The sequence below is a fragment of the Taurulus bubalis genome, assembly GCF_910589615.1.
Source record: "Taurulus bubalis genome assembly, chromosome: 12".
Classification (NCBI taxonomy): Eukaryota; Metazoa; Chordata; class Actinopteri; order Perciformes; family Cottidae; genus Taurulus; species Taurulus bubalis.
The window spans coordinates 17,040,863-17,063,202 of NC_136600.1; the positions used below are offsets into that span (position 1 = coordinate 17,040,863).

At 41.3% G+C, this 22,340-nt stretch overlaps 3 protein-coding genes across 4 annotated transcripts; all 3 read left to right on the forward strand.

The window, feature by feature from the left end:
* The first annotated feature begins 232 nt into the window (after nt 1-232).
* arhgef5 (Rho guanine nucleotide exchange factor (GEF) 5) lies at nt 233-11,503 on the forward strand. 2 transcript variants are annotated; one of them, XM_079227811.1, is made up of 15 exons: nt 233-734; nt 1,298-4,993; nt 5,648-5,696; nt 6,004-6,053; nt 6,822-7,192; nt 8,113-8,273; nt 8,411-8,563; nt 8,660-8,789; nt 8,912-8,986; nt 9,117-9,206; nt 9,519-9,661; nt 9,809-9,952; nt 10,064-10,134; nt 10,586-10,690; nt 10,822-11,503. In XM_079227811.1, exons 2-15 carry the CDS (start codon nt 1,318-1,320, stop codon nt 10,962-10,964), a joined length of 5,361 nt encoding a protein of 1,786 aa, XP_079083937.1. In that variant the 5' UTR covers nt 233-734; nt 1,298-1,317; the 3' UTR covers nt 10,965-11,503. The 2 variants fall into 2 exon arrangements, with proteins under 2 accessions (XP_079083937.1, XP_079083938.1); XM_079227812.1 differs by having other exon boundaries at nt 1,298-4,330.
* Nucleotides 11,504-12,435: 932 nt separating this feature from the next.
* LOC306745089 (gamma-aminobutyric acid receptor-associated protein-like 1) lies at nt 12,436-16,539 on the forward strand. Its single transcript, XM_079227824.1, has 5 exons — nt 12,436-12,628; nt 14,087-14,176; nt 14,446-14,524; nt 15,404-15,522; nt 16,063-16,539. The coding sequence occupies exons 2-5, from the start codon at nt 14,087-14,089 to the stop codon at nt 16,126-16,128; spliced, it is 354 nt and encodes a 117-aa protein (XP_079083950.1). The 5' UTR covers nt 12,436-12,628; the 3' UTR covers nt 16,129-16,539.
* A 459-nt stretch (nt 16,540-16,998) lies between these two features.
* On the forward strand, nt 16,999-22,337 carry LOC306744602 (C-type lectin domain family 9 member A; the record flags this gene model as incomplete). Its single annotated transcript, XM_079227282.1, has 7 exons — nt 16,999-17,086; nt 17,262-17,360; nt 19,547-19,651; nt 19,893-20,009; nt 20,491-20,642; nt 20,763-20,860; nt 21,777-22,337. The coding sequence occupies 7 exons, from the start codon at nt 16,999-17,001 to the stop codon at nt 21,907-21,909; spliced, it is 792 nt and encodes a 263-aa protein (XP_079083408.1). The 3' UTR covers nt 21,910-22,337.
* Nucleotides 22,338-22,340: the final 3 nt, after the last annotated feature.

Here is a 22,340-nt window from a genome sequence, read left to right on the forward strand (position 1 = left end):
GGGGAGTTTTTATAGGCCTCAGTGAGCTTTCCACCAAACTGTGTGTGTGTGCTCTTAATTCTCACTTTCTGTCTCCCCTCCCCCACTCTCCCTTGTATTACCTCAAACCTTACCTTACCTGGTTGTGTGTGTGTTGTGCAGACACACCCGGCTACTCCATATCAACCAATCACTGCTCTAAGACAGAGACACCAAGGAGGTGTACTTCCTGTGTTTTGCGAGAAAGGAATGAGGCAGGAGAGAGGAGAGCGGAGAGCGGAGAGAGTTTTGTGCTTTATTTTGCTAGGGGAGGCCCACACAGTCGACCACATGGGCAGTAGAGGGGACTAAAGTAGTGCACAGGCTCGACAGACTTTTGTTTGATTTATTATAGAAATCTCCCTGTTCAGCAACAGCCACAGGGAGGACAAGACAGAGAGAAGGAGGAGGGGAAAGATAAGTGTCAATCTGTTGAAACTTGTTTGGGAATTTGAGGAAGGAGGGGCCAGACAGAGAGAGGCAGCAAGAGAGAAAAACAAGGAGAGCTCAGGCATAAACATTACGTTTTTCACAAGAGCTAAAGTATTGAGAGAAAAGGGCAGCTTTGATTGATTTGAAAATGGAGGACATGTGCTATGTCAGCTAGACATTGTGAATACAGGGAATTAATCATTGTCTGTTGTGCAATCTCATGCTTTTGAGCTGAGCTGGACCCTAGAGGTAGACACAGATCTCCCCCAGGATACAACATTCAGGTGAGTTGTTTCACTATTTATTTTTCCATAGACTCAGATGAAGACTTCTTCTCTAAATTGCTTCTAGCTTGAGAAGATTTAAATGCAGCGTAGTTATGGTTTACATGTTACATGTCGTGCCTATGTGTCACAGGCCCTCGCTTTCTCAAAGACTTCTCTTGGTATGTTGTACTTTTTGCAAGTCTGTGCTGCATTCTTAGAGAACTGTAAGAGGGTGTCACTTTTTCTCTGGCGTACTCTGCTACTGTAAAGTTATTATACAACCACTGGCTTTGAATATCACATAGCCTTTGGCTCTAAAGTGTAAAGGCTGCAATTTAGTGCATTTGACAAAATAAGACCATAACAGACTGAAGATACCGCATTGTTGCAGCTATCAGGTAGTAGGAACGTCAGAGAAATGTAGTTTTTGAGTATTCACTCTCAACTCTGTGACATTAACTTAGTATGTAAAAATGTTGCAGACCGCTTCATATTGCTTAATTTGACCTGCATGTCATTGTTTTGTCAATGAAAATTGTTTGATTTCTAAATTAATCATGTGGACCATTGCTTTCTTTTAGATTCTCAAAAGTATGCTACAATGGGGACCAAAAGGCCCAGCTGGAGCCTCTTTGACACTTTATCTCACATAAACAGATCTGACTCCAAGCTTCAGCCAGGTGGAAAAAATTCCCGTGATCCAAGTCCCAGGCCAGCGATGACTGCCCAGTCGGAGCGAGAGAGAGACAGTAAACGAGAAGAAGACCGGAGGAGCGAGAGAGAAACGGAGAAAAAGAGGGACAAAGCAAGAAACAAAGATATGGACCCACAAGATCGATATTATGAAAGAGACCGAGCGCCTGCACCCCGACCAAGAGAGGGAGAAAGAGAGTGGAGGGAGAGAGAAAGGAGGCAGGGAGATGACAGAAGCAGGAACGGGCTGTCGCATCTAGAGAAGGAGACTGTGAGAGAGGTAGACAGGGCGACGAAGAAAGGCGGCACATTTCCCAGGGTGAGAAAACGCAGCGCAGATCGTGGTCAGGGGAAGTCGTCCACCGCCAAGGTGGATGAGGAGAGAGGAGAAAGAAGGCAGAGAGATAGGCTGAAAAGAGTAGAGCCAGATGAGTGGGAAAGAGAAAGAGAGAGGGCACGGCAGAGAGAGAGGTACAGAGAGAGGGAAAGAGATGAGATGAGAAGTAGAGGAAAGGAAGAGCGAAAAAACCCTGTAGGAAGACCTGTAGAAGATGAGAAATCACGGAAGAGGGAAAGATATCTGGCGTCTGATGTTGCTTTACAAGACAGGGGTGATTCATGGGACAGAAGAGAGAGGGATGCAGGTAGAAAGAGAGAGAAGCCAAGGCCACACATGGGAGAGAGGGAGGCCAGGATGCCTTCGCCTCGCAATCCAAGAGACGTTTACTCAGACCGGAAAGACAAAGAAATGACTCAAAGTAGAGAGGGAAGGAGGGACACCCGGAGTGAAGGAGACAGTGACGAGAGAGAGCGGAAGAGGGAGCGAGGGAGATATAAAGAGAGGCAGGAGTTGACATATCAACACAGCAGAAGTGAGGGGGACGATACGGGCAAAACACTGAGGGAGAAAGATCCAGATAGACAATTATACAGGGAAGAGGACAGACAGAGATATAGAGACGGGGACAGAGAAGGGGATCGATCCAGGAGGACGGGAGGGGAGAAAGATGCGGTGAGATACAGGGACGTGGATCGACGAGCTGTAAGGGAGGGAGACGGATTGAAGAAAAATGTGATAGATGCGAAATATGACGGGAGAGAGGGAGACAGAAACAGACAGTATGAGCAGAGGACAGGTAGGAAAGAGAAGGAAAGAGCAGTTGATCTAAGGCGGGATGATAAGACAGAGGGCAGCCTATCACAAAATGAGACAGCTCCTAGAGTGCCGCCACGAGTCCAGAGCAGCGGAGAGTGGAGCAGCGACATGGACGGAGAGATAAGATCTAGAAGAGGCAGAGACAGTCACGAAGAGAGGGTATCAGGGAAAGAGAGCACTGCTGAAAGTGACAGAGACGTAGAAGAACAGAGACATTCAGCTGCTGAAAGAAGTCAAAGGGAGACGAAAAGAAGTGAGAGGCAAGAGAGAGCGAGGGGAGAGATGACGGAGCAGAGAAGGATGTGGTTAGAGCCACAGAGTGGCAAGAATAGTAAAGACGGGTTTGTCAACAGAGAGAGACACACAAGGGGGAATGAGAGGAGGAGCGAAGAAGAGAGGAGTATGGAGTCACAGGCTGATTGGGAAAGAGAGGGGCGGCGAGTAAAAGAGGAACCAGATGAGAAGTACTTGGACCAAAGCAGTTACAGGGCAAGAGAAGAAGGGAGAAATGAGCACAGGGGAGACATTGAGAAGGAGACAAAGGGTGTAAGTGTAGATGGAGAGGAGGTGGGTAAAGTGTGGAAAGAAGTAGATAAGGGAGGGAAGGAACATCTGTCTGACAGCGATGGAGGGATAGAGGGAAATTGGCGGAGGGATGCAGAGGGAGAGAGCGTGACAGATGACACAGAGGAGAGTGACAGAGAGCAAGAGGGTGAAAGGGGGCCCTCTGAGAACGAAGGAGGAAGTGAGACAGGGTGGAGGCAAGAGAGAGAAACAATGCTGTCGGGAGAGGACGGTTTTGTTACCCTATCCAGTGGTGGAGATGAGGAGGAGGAGGAAAAAGAAGAAGAAGAAGAGGAGTTTGAGGACTGTCAGGAATTCTTGGAAGGTGCACATGATGGTCGCCCAGCTGATGCCGTCAAGGGGTGTGAGGGAGACGAGGAGGCGGTTGATGAGGAGGAGAGGGAGAAGCAGCCAAAGTACGTCTTCTGTGTGATTGGGCAAACAGAAGAAAACATGGAAAGTTGTAATCATTGCAATGATGAGGCCCCACAGCAACCTCATCGTGATCAGAGTCGGAATTCTGAACACCTGATCATCAACATCCAGGACACAGACAGCGAGAGGGAGCGTGCCATGCCAAGGGAGGAAAGGCCGGCCACAGGAGAAACGGCTGAAGGGGATGTCAGATACAGAGCGTCGTCCGTATCAATGAGGAGCAAAGTTGAGAACCCATATGCCGAAATAGGGACGATTAAAAGAGACTCGCAGACTGAACAACTTCTCACAGAGTGGAGAGAGAAAAATAGAGATGGAGAGAGGGAGCAGACTTCGCCAGTCCCGAGTAATCCCTATGGGGACTATTGTTCCCAGGTGAATTTGGAACAAATTCAACCCATCATGGAAGCAATTAACACCGGATTAATGAGTCCAGAAGAGGTGGAGGCCATTCGGATTCGAATGAGCGGCGCATGGAGCATGTCAGAAGAACCCAAGCGGCATTCCCAAGCCCCCCACCTCAAATGGGCCAAAGATGTAGTGCGGGAGATTTTGGGACGTTCAGAGGAAAATACTGTTGATGAACCTAATGCAGAGGGCAGAAGAAACCAAGGGGTCGACCAGTGCAAGATGGAGATCAAGAATGACAAACAACAGGAGGAGGCTGCGCAGGTGACTGGGGAGGTGCCTGTTGTTAAGTTTGGAACGGACGAAGAGCACTCAGGGCTGGAGGAGGAAGAACCGTTGGAGGTGGAGGGACTGAGAGGTATGGGGCAGAGCCAGAATGACATGCATGCTGACCAGTTCACAGCTATGCATGGTGGTGACACACCTACATACACTCATGCCGACACACTTTTAGACACAGAAGGGAAGGAGGATCACAGTTTGGACACAGAGCCCGAGCCGTCTGGTTCCCTTCAGTTAGAGAAGGCAGCTGTAGAGGAGAAACATAGGGAAGAAGGTGATGAGGTTGAATTATCAGAAATGGAAAAAGAAGCAAGTAGGGAGAAGGAGGTGGAGATGTATTTATCTGTGAGCAACACGCTGTACAAGCCGAACAGCTGCCCCATTCTGAATTATGAAACTGAGTCTGACCTCCTCGTTCCCTCCACAGAGGGAGAGGGTGGCCAGGAGCTGGAAGACAGAAGTGGTGAGAGTGAAGAGGAGAGGCAGGGAGAGGAGCTTGAGGAGAGGGGTACAGTAGAGGAGTTGGGTGAGGGACACGAGGGAGAGGTGGTCGCAGAAAAAAAAATAGCAGGGGGTACTGTGACGAGCAGCTGCAGCTTCCGAGATTTGGGTCCTGAGGCTCGATTACGAAGAAGGGGGATCCGTAAAACCACTGAAAGAAGGGATGGAGAGCTTGTAGAAGTGGAAGAAGAAGGAAGTGTTGGAAGGGATCGCAGAACCAGAATATTCTCCATAACAGGTAAAAAAAGAAGATGTAGAGGGAGGCATAGACTGCTTCTGTTTTAGTTTCTCATCAATCAGCGTTTAACAAAAAAATCATCAGGTTGTATTTCAGACTCGACTGCCCGCAGAGGAAATAACCTTTAAATTAAGTCAACATTTGATTTTTTCTTTCCCACAGCCAACTTTAATCAGAGGCAATCTTCTCTAATTTCTTCTTTAACTGTCTGGAAATTTGTTGCATCATTTGTGTTGTCAAATTAATCACAGAACCCAAGTTTAAAGGGAAACAACTAACAGCTATAGACATCATCAGTTTGCTAATCTGATCACATTACATCAAACTGCGTCACAGTGTTGTGGAGTTCAGGTAGTGGGTGGAGATAAGTGGAGGTGTGGAAAGTGAGGGAAAACCAGAAGCATGCGCTAAAAGGCTGGAGTTGATTCTGCTTTCAGATATAATAAGAGAAGCACACTTTTTGGAAACAGATTCATCTTTTCTTTGCTTGTTGGAGCAGGGTTACTAACTAACTAACAGTTATTTATTACCTATTTATTTGTGTTTTTACTCATTCATCCAAACTGCCACTGGAGTTCATAGCCACGTAATTAGAATACAGAGCAAGTATGCTGTTGTATAATGTTTCGACGAACGGATACTTTTTTATTTCAGATGATGATGAGGATGATAAAAGCAAAAGCTGGGGAGAAGTAGAGCTGAGGTGAGTGAAACAAATCACATGCATGTTAAAAGACAGTGTTGGTCAAGATGTCAGATTATTTGATTAATGTTTAGTTTTATGTGATTGAGTGTTATAATTAAAACTGTCTTTAGAATATGGAGGTAAAACGCTGTATTTTTGTCAGGATGTTGACTGATATTTTGCATCACTCGGCACAGTCCTATTTATGTTTATTAAATACAAATGTTCCACACTAAAAGGCAGTTTAGACAGTTTAGTCAACTCTGTTTACCAACCAGGTTAATAAATAAATTGTTGTTCTTGTGACTCTTTCTTGGCACTGTAGGAATGTTTTGGACACAATCGACAGACGCAAAAGGAATTCAAGGTTTTTCAGTGAGTACCTTTTCCTCCTTTATTTGTGTTTTAATTCAGGCCATCCAGCAGAAAAATATAATATGAACTCTTTATGCACATATCAAACATAACAACTTAATGTATGCCCATTTTCACCAAAATAATTTATTTAAAGAATCATTTATATTCTATTTGACTTGTCTCTCTTTTTTCTGATTATCGACATGTTTGATTCATAGTAAACCTCAAGATGGAATAATAGAAAAGTCCGTGTGCACGACACAGTTACGTGTCTTCTGATAAAATCTGTCTGTGGTCGGGAAAAGCATGACGCAGTTGAGCATTTCCCTTCAGTGTGGGTGATTCATCTCCGAGTTAATACATGCTCCTTAACTGTTTACCTCTCACTCTGAATATGTTGCCTCAGAATTTAAATGAAACGCACCATTTTAAAATAATGTTTTAAACAACCTAAAATGGCAGTGGGTCCCTAGGCCTATGATTCACATGAATATTGCGAGAGTGTGTGTGTGTGTGTGTGTGTGTGTGTTACATGTGTGTCTGTGTGTGATACGCGTCTGTGCAAGCCAGAGACGGGTTTCTGCAAGTATTCATATCTCCTAACTTGAGACAAAAACAGCTGCTGCTGCAACTTTGCATTCCGACAAGTACGTGTAAAAGGAATGTCAAATGCAAACAACTCCTCTCGGCTCACACTGTTCCTGTCTTTCTGTCTCTCCTCTCTTTCCTTTGTTGCCTGGTTCAATCATCTGTCTTTCCCTGTCTCAATTCCTCTCTATCGCCCAGATGCTGCCCAGCTCTACCAGCAGTACAGCGAGGCCGCCCAGGACTTTGAGATCCTGCGTCAGGCTCGCTCGGATGGCATCTCTGTGAGCGAGGACCCTGTCCCGTCTCCTGCTCCCTCGCCCCCTCCCGCATGCAGACCGCTTCCTCCCCTCCCTCCTTTCCCGCACCCCCACTCCTTGTCCCACACATGCTCCGTCACCAGTATCAAAAGCTTGCCTCTCCCTGAGCCCCCCAAGAGTGAAGGCAGGCCTTCCTCCCCACGTCTCTCCATCTCGCTCACACAGTCGTCCACACTATGGCGGGAGCTGCCGGGGGTCCGGAACAGTGTGGAGCTGGAGGAGCTCACAGAGGACGAGAGACGACTACAGGAGGTAACTCGTTGGCTTACTGCACAAATGACAGTCTAGTCACCGTTTGATGGAAGACGTTTTTCATACAGATAGTATGAAGGATTTTATGTAGGAACAGTATGCCAGAAACTTCAGTCAGTGATTTCCAACTAAATCATGCATTTGCACTTTAAGAGCACAACATTCACACCTCCCTGACATTCAGGAGAATCCTCCGGGCAAAATAATGCACAATGTTTATCTCTCACTTCAATTCACTTTCACGTCCAGCGTCCGTGAAGGATTTTGATCTTGATTAGGTTGGGATTTTTTTATTAGAGCAGCTAATACGTATAACAGTAAATATTAAGCAGCAGTGCAGGAATCGGTGACATGGTTTCTGTTTAATTTCTGCAAAGTTACACAACATTCTCACCTCAACGATATGAACAATTATTGAAACAATAGAGAAGCTGCTGATGTGAAATGAAGCTCCAAAAACATTCTGGTCATTTGCGAGTAGTAATTCAACTTTGGGAAGTGGATCTCTAAAACAACAAATGAATCTTTCACTCATCTGACAAGTTTGTAATGCATTTGTTTTCCTCTCAATCTGTCCTAGTTTTAGAGATTCATTTCTTTATTAGTATTTACCACTTATACCAAAATGACCAGGAGAACTTCTGTGAAAGAACACGTCAAATCTGTGAAAAGTTGATTCATGAGTCATCCCAAACCAAACTACTAAAATCATGGAAAAAATTCAGTCTTGCAACATCCCAGAATAACCCCCCATTGATCCACCTTTTTATTGGCAGACGAGTGTCTCCTCCCAGAAATGGTGCTTGTGTAAGCGCGTTGTGTTTCTCGGGAATTGTTGGTGCCGTACCATTGTGAAATCTTAATTTGTCACATCCCTGCCAAAATACCTGTGAATTACTGGCAAAACTGTGTTTTTCTAGGTGAGATTTGAAGTGGTGACCTCAGAAGCCTCCTACTGCCGGAGTTTGGACATTGTTGTTGAACACTTTGTAAAGTCTAAACAGCTGGGGGCGCTGTTGACTACTCAGGACAGGAACTGGCTGTTTTCGCGGCTTGCTGATGTTCGTGCCATCAGCCACAGGTCAGAGACATCCACGTTTACACACATTAAACATGGAATGAATTGATTATCAAACCTATTGGTGTTGTGCAGGTACCACAACACAAATCTGTGGGAGAAATAAGCTGAGAATAACTGTTGATTTTTTTTTGCTTTAGTTTTCTATCAAAGTTGGAGGAACGGGTGGAAACTGACATCATAAACTTCAGTGTGTGTGATATCATCGCTCGGCACTGTCAGCGGTTCAAAATGGTTTATGTCCCCTACCTCACCAACCAGTCTTATCAAGACGCCACCTTCCAGAGACTCATGTAAGCCACTCGGTCAAGCTTTTCTGTTCAGCTATCGTTTGTATACTTTTTTTTGTTTTAATCTTTCTATGTATTCAATTGATCTTTTTCCTTCAGGAATGAGAATGCAGGGTTCAGGCGAATTGTAGAGAAATTAGAGAGAAGTCCTGTTTGTCAGAGGCTTCCTCTCCGTTCCTTTCTCGTCCTTCCCTTCCAGAGGATCACAAGAATTAAACTGCTGGTCCAGGTATGTATGCGTGTGTTTGTGTGTGCGCGTGTGTGTGTGTGAATTTCTGAAACGGCAAACCTTGATGGTTCACAACATTTGTCTATCTCACTTTAACATTTTAACACATTGTTTCTGTACAGAACATTGTGAAGAGAACAACTCCAGGTACTGCAGAGGCGACGCAAGCCATCAAATCTTTGAAACTTCTGGAGAAGGTACAGTAACATCCTCTTTACACTTTACATGAACAGATAGCAATATTATAATACCGTTGACAAATCTCTTGGCTAACTTGATCCTCTTGCTGACAAACTTCTCTTTTTATTTAATGTATTGCTCCTTTAGCTGATTCAAGAGAGTAACGACAGCATCACTCAGATGAAAAGCATTGAGTCGCTGGTCATTCTCAGTGCCAAGGTGGACTTTGAATGCAGGGTAAGTAATGGCTTCTGGGGACAAAATCAATGGGATTACATTGTGATGAAATGATCATAGCATGACTGATTTCATGCAAACAGTAATTAAAAGCTAAGAAAATAACTGACGTTTTTTTTTTCTATTTATGTTGAGCTTTATTTTTATAAACAGATTTACATGATTGAATTGCATTCAACAGTCATCTGACATTTGTTTTTTGCATAGTTTTGCCATATCATGATATATCAAAAATGTTTTTATATTATAACATTTATTTAAGTCATCATTTCCCGCACCAATTAGTAAATGTCTGTATGTGTGTCGTTCCAGACTCTTCCTCTGATCAGTCAGTCTCGGAGGCTGGTGCGGGAAGGGCCGGTCACCGAACTGATGGATTTCTCTCTTAAGGACACTGAGAGGAATGTTTATTTGCACCTATTCAATGACTACTTGCTACTTTCACTACAAAAAGAGTGAGTCAACACACATGTTTGAATAATCCCTTACCATTTCCTACATCCTGTTTTCCTCATATCCGCAGACCTTTATCATCCCTTCAATCTTATCGCAGTCTTTCCTTCCGCCATCTCATTTCTCTTTTGTGCTTCCGCTGCTTCCAGAGGGGGACGGTTCACAGTAATAGACCACTGTCCTGTGTCAGACCTGCGTGCCGAGAACTGTCGTGTCAAACTTCACTCCCTGCAGAAGAACCTGTTCCGGCTGCACATGACAAACAGAGCCCTGCTGCTACGGAATGAAACGCAGTAAGAGACTGAGACCGAATAGCAGGGGAATGACTGTGTGCCATTTGTGAAGTCACAAAGTGGAAAATGTTGCAGATGATAAACTCATCCTTTTTCTTTTTCTCTCTTCAGGAGCGACAAGCTACGTTGGATATCTGCCGTTTCCTGGCCGCATCCAGAAATAGATTTTTCTGCTGCACAAGGTGAAGTGTGCGATCAGTTTTAGACATTGCAAAAATCCTCCTGATGCATTCCTTACATAATAAACATTAAGCTGCAATGAGGACAGGTGTTCAAGTTCAAAAATCAAACTTGTATGTCAACACTGCCCACTGAAAGTATTGAAGGATCTTTAGGAAACATTGTGATATGGTACAGTTTTGGTTCAACTTTTGAAATTGTGCACATATGGCAAAAAAGGAAAATGTAGTGCTCATAGTACACCTTTCCAAATGCAGCGAAATGCAGTGAACCTCTATTAGAAGAAAAATTAATCCTTTGGGTTCAGTGCACCATAACCAGCCAGTGCATTGGAGAGTCCTATTTATTACTGCTGAAATAATAATTACTATCTGAGCATTACATGGTTTGCGTTATTGATCGATGCTTCTTTATGACTGTAGGTCTAACTTCTGTCCTCTTTTATCGATACAGATTTTAAACAGATGCAGTGTATCCGAGCTATTATTTCCCAGCAGCCTGATGAGCTGTCGTTGGAAAAAGCTGATATCATTCTCGTGCACCAACAAAGCAGTGACCGTAAGATCATCACGCTACATTTTTCATCATTCCCTTGTGGAAAGTGGGATTCACCAATGTAGTCTATGCAGCCTGGTATTATTAGCAATAAGCATTCATTACATTTTTTGGGGATTCTATTTTTCTCCCAGATTGGGTAGAGGGGACCAGACTCTCCGATCGTCATCGTGGATGGGTGCCTCAGTCACATTTGGAAACCATAACCAACTCTAGAGTCCGGCAACGCAACCTGGAAGATGCCCTCAAACTGACAACTGCCACAGCTGCTGTTTGACCAGATGCTCCAACTAAATCGAGGGGAGTCCTTAAAGGATAAGACTCAATGATCTGCTCGAAACTGCTGAAAACTGGACTATGGACATTTAGGGCCCGAAATGGGGCATTCTATTATTCACAATAGTGCAGCAACTGAGATGCTTAAGAATGCATGTAGCATTTCACTCGGTGGTACAATATATTGCCGTTGGAGCAATCCGTGAACTGCTGAGGCCTGCCTTAAAGACATTGAGGACATTGTGACCCTATTAAGTGTTATCTACAGTACATTACAAACAGTGTGTGTGCTGTATTAAATTAATACACTGTTTGTTTTAGGATTTTTTTGTTTTTTTTGTTGAGGGAAATCACTTTCCCCCGCCCCCAATAATTCTGTGCTTGGAAAATGTTTTATTTGTGTATATTGCAGAGAATCTAACAGTTGAGTGTATGGTGTATGTCTATTGTAAAGTTGGCCCCTGCAGAGCTGAATTGAATCATGATCAAAATGTACAGAGACAGTGAAGACATTTCAATAAAGATTCAGATTGGTGGACTAAATAACTTTTGATACACATGCCTTTATTGAGTGTACAGTGGTTTATATTCTTGACTATAGTACCTGTTTTGGTCATTTCTAGATATAACCATGACACATTGTGCACAGTGTTGGGGGTAACGAGTTACAAAGTAATGGATTACAGTAACGTAATTACTATTATAGGTAACGAAGTAAAGTAACGCATTACACTCAAAATATTGGTAACTACACTACTTTACTAGACCTCAGTAACGCGCGTTCCTGCGTTACTCAAGACATTTGTACCAGTCCGAAAAGTTCTCTTTTAGTGGCGCGCGAGTCACACGACACTTCCTGCATGAACAGTCTATCACAGGGTACGTCCCAAGTCTCTAAATTGCATCCCCGTTTCCAGTGTTGGGTTAGTTACTCCAAAAAAGTAACTAGTTACAAGTTACTAGTTACTTCTGAAAATTTTAACTAGATTACTTTACTAGTTACTGCATTTGAAAAGTAACTACACGACTAGTTACTTTACTTTCCATTTTTTTAAGCAAATGTACACATTAACCGTAAAGATACATGGACAAACATCATGGCCCTTTCATCATTTTATTTTCAATGTTCAATAAAGGGCATGTCTTAGCTCTTGTGTTTACTGACATGTGTCGACAAGAGCTGTACAGAAGAAAGAGAACGTGCAGATATTCCACGTAGCCTGGTGTGACCGTGGGTGCGACCCCAACCTCGGCCTGGCCCTTTCCAGGACCTGCTATTGGTTATTTGTGCTCTCTTTCAGAGGAAACGGGGAGACAGACAGCAGGACTCATCCAATTAATTCACTGTAAACCAGAGCCCTATAGAAAGCGCCGCCTCAAATTTGCCTCTGCTTCCCTCTGAATGGACGAATTCCGCTGTCAATCCACGTGCTCGTTGCTGATTGGTCACAGATGTAGTGGGCGGGCGTTGCAGTATTTGTTGTTTTCGTTCAGCAGAGTAAGGAGACCAGTCGACATCTTGCAAATCGATCGTATTCCCGTAGATTCTAAAGCTAATTTTCACCCGAGCCATTACTTTGAGATACTTGACGTGTCAAGGGACAAGTGGAGTAACTCCGGATTGTGTCGTGTTTTGAGTGAAACAGTTTTTTGTCTTCTCCCAAGGTATGTAAACAGTGACGTCTTGTCGCTCCCACTGAGCCTTGCCGAAGATAGCTAGCGACGTAAACAACTGATTTCGGATACAGTAAACAAACACACTCAACCCTTCACACGATATGAACCTCGAGATGAGTCCTCGCGATTCGTATTGTTAGTTTGGTCATTTTCCTTGAACCAGTTTTAAAATGAACGCAAGTTACCTCCGCTGATCTTTGACGCTGTTGTGAAGAGTAACGTGGCCTCGCTTCAAAACAGTGTGCACCCTGAGCGTCGTGACCACTAGAAGAAGTGTGTGTGTGTGTGTGTGTGTGTGTGTGTGTGTGTGTGTGTGTGTGTGTGTGTGTGTGTGTGTGTGTGTGTGTGTGTGTGTGTGTGTATTAGGCGCTGACTATATCGTGTGCATGCATGAGTGTATTCATTAGCTCCACGTTACCATCGGTGCTGTTGTTTACTCCACCCACAGCTCACGAGCCTCGCTGTATATTTTAGGTTGTTGACATGAAAGAGACCTGTGGTTTTAAAACAGCTCCTATTTCTGGTGTATTGAATCCTTAAATTACGCAATATTGTATGTCAATGTTTACACATACTGTATATTTTCTGGAAATCCAATTTAATGTAAATTTATTGCTATAATAATCAGAATAGACTGTATGTTTTGGACCAATCCCGTAAATTATGTGGAGAAAACTGCCCATCACAACTTCTAATAGTCGAAGGTGATGTCTTCAAATGAATAGTTTTGTTCTAGATATATCTAGATGTTCGAGATTTGTTCGAGATTTATTCTAGATATTAAATTCACAATGACATGATGAAGAAAATACTTGTTTTTTCCCGCTATTCTTGCTTAATTGACTTGTTTGACAAATCAAGCTATTTCATCACATTGATGCAACAATCCTGTCAATCCATAAACACCACAAAGCATTCATGCACAATGCTATAACTGATGTTAAATCAATCAACGACAAAATAATTAATGATGAATCCTTTTAAACTTCTAAACAACATGAGTTAAAAAGGGATTGTCTATATTGGTGTAAACAATAATGGGAAGTATCTTACTGTGGCAAATGGATATTATTTATACAAACCACACCAAATCCCTATGAACAGATATCTGTATATGAATGCAGATATACAATCTGATTGTAAACAATGACCGATGCAAGGAGGAGGAAGTCTTGGCCCGGATATCTGTTATTATCCGGATATCCACTGGCTACACTTGAACCCTTGAATTATTAGCCGTCGCACAAAACACTTGATTAAAAGTGGCATACCTCTCATCTCGCAATAAACAAAACTGTGATATAAAGGCGATAAATATCTCTTGTTGGCTAAAGCAACTGGTTGGTAAAGTCAGTCGGTTCTCTTTCTCCTTTGTCTGCTTGGTAAATACATCTTTTGTTCGGGGACTTAATGTTTTTCTTGTTTGTTTCCTTGTATTGTTTTCAGATGGGCAGTCAGTACCAGCGCTCAGTACCACTAGAGGTGAGGAGAGCAGAAGGAGAGAGAGTTCGGGCCAAGCATCCTGACAAGATACCGGTCAGTATGACATCTGGCTAAAAACTGCTTGCATTCCCCTCGAGTGACCTTCAATCAAAGCTGGGTTAGGAAGTTATGTATGATAATAGAAAAGTATCCTTTTTTTTCCAAAGCCAGTTCCCCAAATAACAGTTTGGATTTTAATTTGTATCATTTCAACTGTAATAGTAATAGTAGTGTGAATTAATTGGTTGTTGTTTAGATTTTGGCTCATGAATACATTATGTTTTGTTAGTGACGACTGACTTCTCTTGGTTCTTTTTAACCAGATCATTGTGGAGAGGGCCACGAGGTCCCGAGCTCCTGAACTGGACAAGAAAAAATACCTTGTGCCCTCAGATTTAACAGGTGAAACACATACAACACATTCAAAAGCTTATCACATCTAGCAACCACACAAGCTCGGCACCTGCGACTTGGACGAGACCAATTAAAGTTTGGTGCGTCAGCAGCGAACTTGCTGCTGACGCACCACCCGAACCAAGACGCTCAAACGGCTTCATCCACCAGGCTGCCAGGAAGCTGAACTCTCCCCGCCCTCCCACTGCTTCCTCTTTTAGACTCCTATGTCTGACTACTGCTCAAATACAGAATGATAGTTTTCTTAATATATATGTTGTCTAAATGTTCTTTTTTAAAACCTATTTGCACTTTATTATTATTATTATCATCATCATCTGTATTCACTTTATTTTGGACAGGAGAGGAACACATTTTAAAATCTTCTGTATTTTTGCACATGTGGAAGAATTAAAATTAAAGCTTTTGACTTTTGAAGATGGATTCGTCAGACGCTGTAGTGATGCAGCTGGCAAATGGAGGTTGACACTAATCGGCCTCCCTCATATCTTGCTCTGATATTCACCGTTTTTTTACAGCAAACATTTTGACAAGTCATAGCAGTAAAAAGCATGTATGTATTTAATGATGGCTGATTCCACTGGTATTGTGTGTCTTAGTTCACTGTCATTGTTCACTGGGACACTAAATGTAACTGAGCCATAATTCATTAATTCCACCTTATTTCATTGCAAATTGTCGTTCATAGCTTTTTTTGTCTTTCTAATTGAATCTGATTATTGTTCTCTTAAAAGTACAACTGTATTTTTTTCTGTCTCAAGACTGACCGGTGACCCGGTCATATCGCACACTTGCTTGTTTTATTTCAATGGATATAAAATGACCCTTGCTGACCTCGTTCTCTTCCTTTTGTTCCTTTCTTTTCAGTGGGCCAGTTGTGCTTCATGATCCGTCAGCGTGTGTGTTTAAGACCGGAGGAGGCACTCTTCTTCTTCGTAAACAACTCCCTTCCCCCATCCAGTTCCCCTCTCTCAGCTGTATACGAGGTAACTGCACCCATCCAGATGCATGTTAACCCGCACATGACCAGTAAACATATATTTAGTTGTTTAAGTTTGCTTGCTCGCAGCTGCAGAAATGCAAAGTTTTCCCTCTTGACACACCAAAAGCGTCTTCAATGCTAAACCGATCTGCTTAGACAGCGATGTTTCTTCGCTTTTTAAAATCTCAAGTATAGTCTGCCAGTAACCGCATGCACATAAAAAAAAAGAAGAAACCGGACCTTATTACTGGCACATTTAAAAAAAAATTAAATGAGAAGTTTGTTCCTTTGTGTGTATTTTGATGTTGGTAAAGGCTAAGAATATATAGAGACAGCACATATTTAGTCATTTTTGGATATGGAAATAAATAAATAAAGATTCCCGAATAATCAAATGAAGCCAACCGATAAAAGCATTAATCATGTAAAATAGTATTTTTTTATTTAGCCAATAGAGTCAGTGTGGTTGTGTCAGCCAATAAGCACACTCTCACACACTTTTTTGCTGAATTATTAATTTGTGTCTTTTTTTGTTTTGTTCCAGGAGCACCATGACGAAGACCTGTTTCTCTACATGACCTACAGCAATGAGAGCGTGTACGGTGCCTGAGGCAGGACAAAAGACTAGAGAAGGAGAGAGAGAATGAGAGGAGACAAAGTGAGGGTTAAGGCTGTTTGTAATGCATCACACCATTATTATTCTCTATATTAGTTTTGATAAGCAACTACAGTACATGGTGGAAGAAAGGCTTTGCGCTGGTAAAGTTAACCTTTTTCAATATTTTGGGATGAGCGTAATGCATTTAAGTTCACTTCAAGTTATGTTGATTGCTTACTTGGTGAAAGAAGAAAGAGGAAGGATGAAAAGAAAGAATGAATGCATTTAAAAAGGAAATTATTGAAATTATGTTGAGAGCTCTCGTGATCTTTCTCAGTCATCTGTATTTAATGCAAATAGTTTTCTTTTTTTTTGTAAATTAATATCAAACTTTTGTGGGAAATAAAGTTGAAAATGCAAACATTTCGGATTCTGTTTGTTTTTGTGTCTCCATCTGCCACTCTGGCGGTTTTAGATGTCAATAGAAAAAGACAAAATTGCACTTTCGGAGTAAAGTTGCACTTTTTATTTTGCATCACACAGCATAATGCTCAAAAAGCACATTGAAACTATGCATACACCCAAACACCTCCTCCCAGAGCTACTTGTATACTTAACATGTGGTTTAGGGGAAGCAGAGACAGAGGCGATATCTCCATGGGGAAGTGTTCTGTCTTTACCGTTTAGATGAGTCATATTGGCTGGACACTTATAGGTCTGAGAGAATTTGTGGGTTTAATTATTTCCTAAAATATTGACACATTTCATCTGTATTGGCGACTGCATGACCAAAAGGTTACATAACTCAATTGTCTGTTGAATAGCTGCGTCTGAAAGCCTTTCCCGTCAAATCGAAAGTTAGAGAAACAGAAGAGAGGAGCCATGGAGTTGCAGAAGATCTCCAAAGAGGTTAAAAGAAGCGAAGAAGATGAAGGAGCAAGTGAACCGATGCTGGAGGTCAAAACTGAAGGTTTGAATTAAATTGTATTAAACAGATGCAATTACCCTATTAATGCTATTTTTTTTAATCACAAATATAAAAAAAAAACTTGAATGAAACAAAAATACAATGCATTTAAACTTAAGAGCTAATTACAGATAGTGTTTGTTATAATATGTCTGTCTGTGTTTTTGTCTCACTTTAGAGGAAGCAGAACCAGACCACTACGCTAAACTACAAAGTCCATCTGACGATATCTACTCGGAAGCTGGACATGGTGGTGGTCCAGTTAAAACAATATCAGGTACACTTTTATCACTAAATAAAAATAAATAAAATCAATGTTAAATGTAGATTTATTTTTACAGCTGAAACCCCTAAAACAACATCTTTCTGCATGCATTTAAGCAGACCTGCCTGTCTTTATGAAAACAATAACAGGTCTTCATGGGTTGTCCATAACACATATAATTTTTACACAGCCTCATCATATAATCAACTCATTACATTTCAATTTAAAATAAAACAACATTTAGGTTGCTGTATCAACTTGCCTACATTGCTGAGTATTCAGGGAAGTGTTTTCATCATCCGTAATACTGTATACTGTAGTTTAGAAGAATTACTTGAGTGTTTCTAAGAAAACAGATTAAAATATAAAGGTAAGGGAAAAGCAGAAACAAAGCTGTGAACGTTTTAAACTCCATCAGCAATTTTTCAAAAAGCGTGACTCAACTATTATCAACCATAAAATGTTCATAATAGTGAGAATGCTTATTATAGTTTGACTCTTTTAAGGCTTTAGAGACGACCAGCTTTAGAGCCGGGACATTGTTTAATACAACATCTTTTCTTCTCCTGTTAGGAAGCCAATCATCTGAAAAAGCCTTCATAATATGTTTAGGGATATATATTATATAAACAGAAAAATAGGGATATCAAGAAAATTGCTGTGTATTTTTAATTCATCTTTCATAAATGCCATGTATACAAAGGCTCATTGAAAATTATTTCAGAAAAACAATAAAATCCTCAACATTTTTCACAAATTATTTTGAAAAATTATTTCACAATAGTAAAAAACTACTATTATTAATATTATTATTATTATTATTATATATATATATATATATATATTACCTTTGCTTACAAGGAAAATATATGTTTATATTTTTTAGGTTCAAAAGGCAGCAAGAATCTCTGAAGTGACTCTCACTTGTTACACAAAATCCTGCACTTTAATCACATATATAAAGTGTCTGTATTAATGGTGACTGTATGCTATGTCTGTGACATACATCCTCTGAAATGACCTCAAAAACTGATCCTATCTGTTGTTTTGGAGCACAGTGTCTCAGGTCCTACAGTATCTGTGGCTTTCTCACACACTCGTTTTTTATCAACTGCTAAAACACAATTTCTAAAACTAGGGCCCACTTTGTCAGAACTCTATACACAAAGACTAAAAAACAGCTTACATCAACAGCCTACATCTCTTGCAAAAGCAAATACTTAATTAAAAAAAAACTAAATAGCTCTTTCCACATGTCAACAGCACATGGATGTGCTCAGTATAAAACATTGTTATAGAGTCTTTTGTATTTCTTTATTTATATTGCCTTGAATACAGAATATGAGCAATAGGAAAACACTATTCTCAATACTCACATCAGTGTCAGACATGTACTTTAACTGAAGATGACATGAGCATACTGTACTGTAAGCAAAATATGTTGGAATACCTTTTTCTAACTCTTTCTAAAATGGGCCTCCATTGTTGAACTTTAATCCTATTTATAGTGCTTAAGTTCTGATTTCTGAGTGAGTACACTGGTTATAGATATTTCAAAGGTGCATTCTGGGTGTATGTGATTGATAATTGAGTGTTGTATTTCAATGGCAATGTTTAGCAACAACACACACAGACTTTACGTTTTTAATGATGAGTCTAATGTAGATTACCGTGTGTAATCTACAAATATGTGTCATTCATTCATTGTACCTGGTCAATAGTTACACAAGTTAGTGGTTTCAATAATTCTTCAACAAGTATCACTTTTGGTGTCTTGCCAATTGTAAAAAAAACAAACAGACAAAGAGAGATAGAGTAAAAGTTTTGGAGTTTGAGGGACAAGCTGTGCTCTGTGCTTCATGAATAACTTAGGAATCAATGAAGGTCACGTTACTATGGCAACGAGACATGGGAGGGAGGGGGCTGTTTCTTAAAACTGCACTCAGACGTGAGTCAGCAGACGAAGCAGGACGGAGGAAAGAAGCTTCATCACAAATACCGGGACACTTTTCTTCATGTACATCAAATTTTGTCGCAGTTATGGCGTGGATAAAAAAGATGAAGCCGGTGAAAACTTGTCACCCGAGTCCAAGTTATCTGTTGAACTGGAGGGGGGTAAAGGTAGGCCGCAGCCTTGATGAGGTTTTGTGTTTGTGCGCATCGCTAAATATCTCTCAAAGGATGTTTTTCCCCCTCAGGCAAGCAGACTGAGGGGAACACGCGTCCATACCGTGTTGCGTGTCTATTCCTCTCCATAATCTGCCTGGTCCTGCTGCTGGTCGTCATTTTGCTCAGCATGAAACGTGAGTATCTGCAGTCATGGATCATGTCAGCACCGTAAAAACCACACCAAAGCAGACAAGTGGACTTCTAGGTTTTACTAGCAGTGCAGAAATAAAAGAAATATGCCAGGGTCACTTCTGTTCTATTTGTGCTCATAACAGAGAACCATAATGGCATAACATCTGTCTGATTGCACTGCTGCACCCTGTGGCCATTGTTGTTTTCCCCTCACAACTCCTCCCACCGTGCTCTGCTTTCTAGTCCAAACTGGCTCCACAGTGTGCCTGGAGAAAGAGGAAAGCACAGTAGCTGACAAGGGGGGTGCTCCGTTGGCTCCAAGTTGCAGCCATGAGGAGTGCCTGACTATATTTTCCACTGGTGAGTGTGCTTATTGTCCTTAGTAGAAAACCTTGCACAAGCCAAAGAAGCATCGAAATCAAAAGAAAAACAAATTATATTTTCTCAATTGCCAAGTGTCTGGTGACGGTTCTGCTTTTATAGTTGCTCAAGTTGTTTTCTTCTTTCAAGGCGCCAGAGGAAGTTAGTTCATGTGCTTGTTTTCAGAAAAATGAGAACAGTTTAATTTAATTCAAACAAAAGGTCAGTTGACTTTAATCAACTTTATTGCTTCCTCTGACAAAAATCATTTGAGAATGCTGTGTGGTTACACAAAGACACATACGCACATTCAAAAGTACATGCAGGCATGCACAAAATATGGGCAGACATGAAAAAAACTAAAATTGAAGGAATAACAAAGCTAATTGAAGAAGAAGGGAATAATGTAGACCACATTTACGGGGTGACCTTTGTTTTCCTTGCTGGAGAATGTTCTGCACTGATCCCTCTCTCCTGCCAGATCTGGGCTATGGGCGGTGCCCTGACAGGTGGCTGCTTTTCGGCCAGTCGTGTTTTTACCTGTCCACCTTCAGGCTGAACTGGGACAAGAGCCAGGAGAACTGCACCGCCAAAGGAGGCGCTCTGGCCGTTGTTACCAGCCAGGAAGTTCAGGTGGATCTCATATAAATCCCTTCTCTGTCCGTGACGTATAACAAAGCAGTCCATTAATAACGGTGATCATTTGCACAGTAAATATTTTGGTAAATGTAAAAATGGTGATCTCTCTTCTAGAATTTTCTGATTGGGAAAGGGAAAAATCCATACTGGATCGGGCTGAGACGAAAAGGAGCCACATGGACCTGGGTCGACAACACTGTGCTGCGAGAGAAGTAATGAATGATCAATCGACTAATCATCTCAACTGTAGCACAATCTGATCTCTTTCTTGACTATATCAGATTTATGTGGGTTAGATGCAAATATGTGCCAGTTGTGTCTGGGTGTTAAGGAGTAAGATGAGTTAGAAAAGGGGATACATTTCTTTGTGTAACTGCTTTTTGTGTATTTGTCAAATACACTCAGTGGCCATTTAATTTCCTGTATAATCTAATCCAATACAACAGCTCAGTCATACATTCTATTTTTGCGAAGTTTATAATGTTTGTTGGCTTAATTTTAATTATGTCTATTTCAGTATTGAGGTCATTTCTTACGGCGGTGCACTAATAAGCTACACTATCTTATTATCCTTTAGGGGGCAGAGCATTAGAAACACCTCTGACCATCACTAACTATGATCTCAGTGCAAAAATATACAATTTAAATTTACACACTTCCGACAATGTGACCAAAAAACGAAACACAAAGACAGATGTAATAACAGGAGATTTAAAGTAATTAAAGCGAAAATGCTTCCAGTCCGAGAGTCCAAAAAGCTGGCAGATTAGAGGTAAACTCCACGAAGACAAACTGACAAAGAACAAAGCAACTGGGCTGTTAGTGATTGACTGATTGGGGAAATGAGAACAGGTGAGTAGGTCTGGTGAGTGCAGGGCTAACGAGGGACAGGTGAAACTAATTGGGGCAGTGCAGATCAAAACTGTGGGGGGAAAAACACAAAGGCACGAAGGGAAGTGATCTGAAACGAAATGTTAACAAAATAAAACGGGAAACATTAAACACAAATTAATGACTTGATACAAACAAAACAGAGCCTGAGAGAGTGGGACCTGACACTGCGTCATTAAAAACAAATATCCTGTGATTACATCGTAATAGTCGATATGTTTTTCTTTTTGTTTGCAGTTACTGGGCAGATGAACCACAGGGCGATTGTGGAATGCTCGACGCTAAAAATCCACCTGAGAAGTGGGATCGCACTGGGATCGCATATTCCTGCAATTCCATCACCTACTTCATCTGTCAGCTGCAGCACTGACACCATATGTCTCTCTTTTTTTAACAGAGTAGAGCAAAGCAATCCTCTGTCAACAAGCATCAACTCCTCCTTAACATTTCAAATCATATCTCTTTCCACTTTAATCAGGAATTTATTTTTAAAGAGCTTTTTAGACTATAGTTTTATATTTAACGCTTGAAGAGCTGCTTTGTCATACATATATATATGTATATATATATATATATATATATATATATACATATATATATACTGTGTATTTTTATATTATACTGTGTAGTTGTGCTGCCTAATTTGTATTCTAACATGTCAGTTGTGCTTATAAGCACTAATCTCTCAGGCTATGTTTCTCTTACTGTATGATTCTATTAACTGCTGTCTGACTTTTCCACAAATGAGGGCCAGTAAGCTTGTTTCAACAAGGTTTTATTCTCATATAAAAACGTTCATGC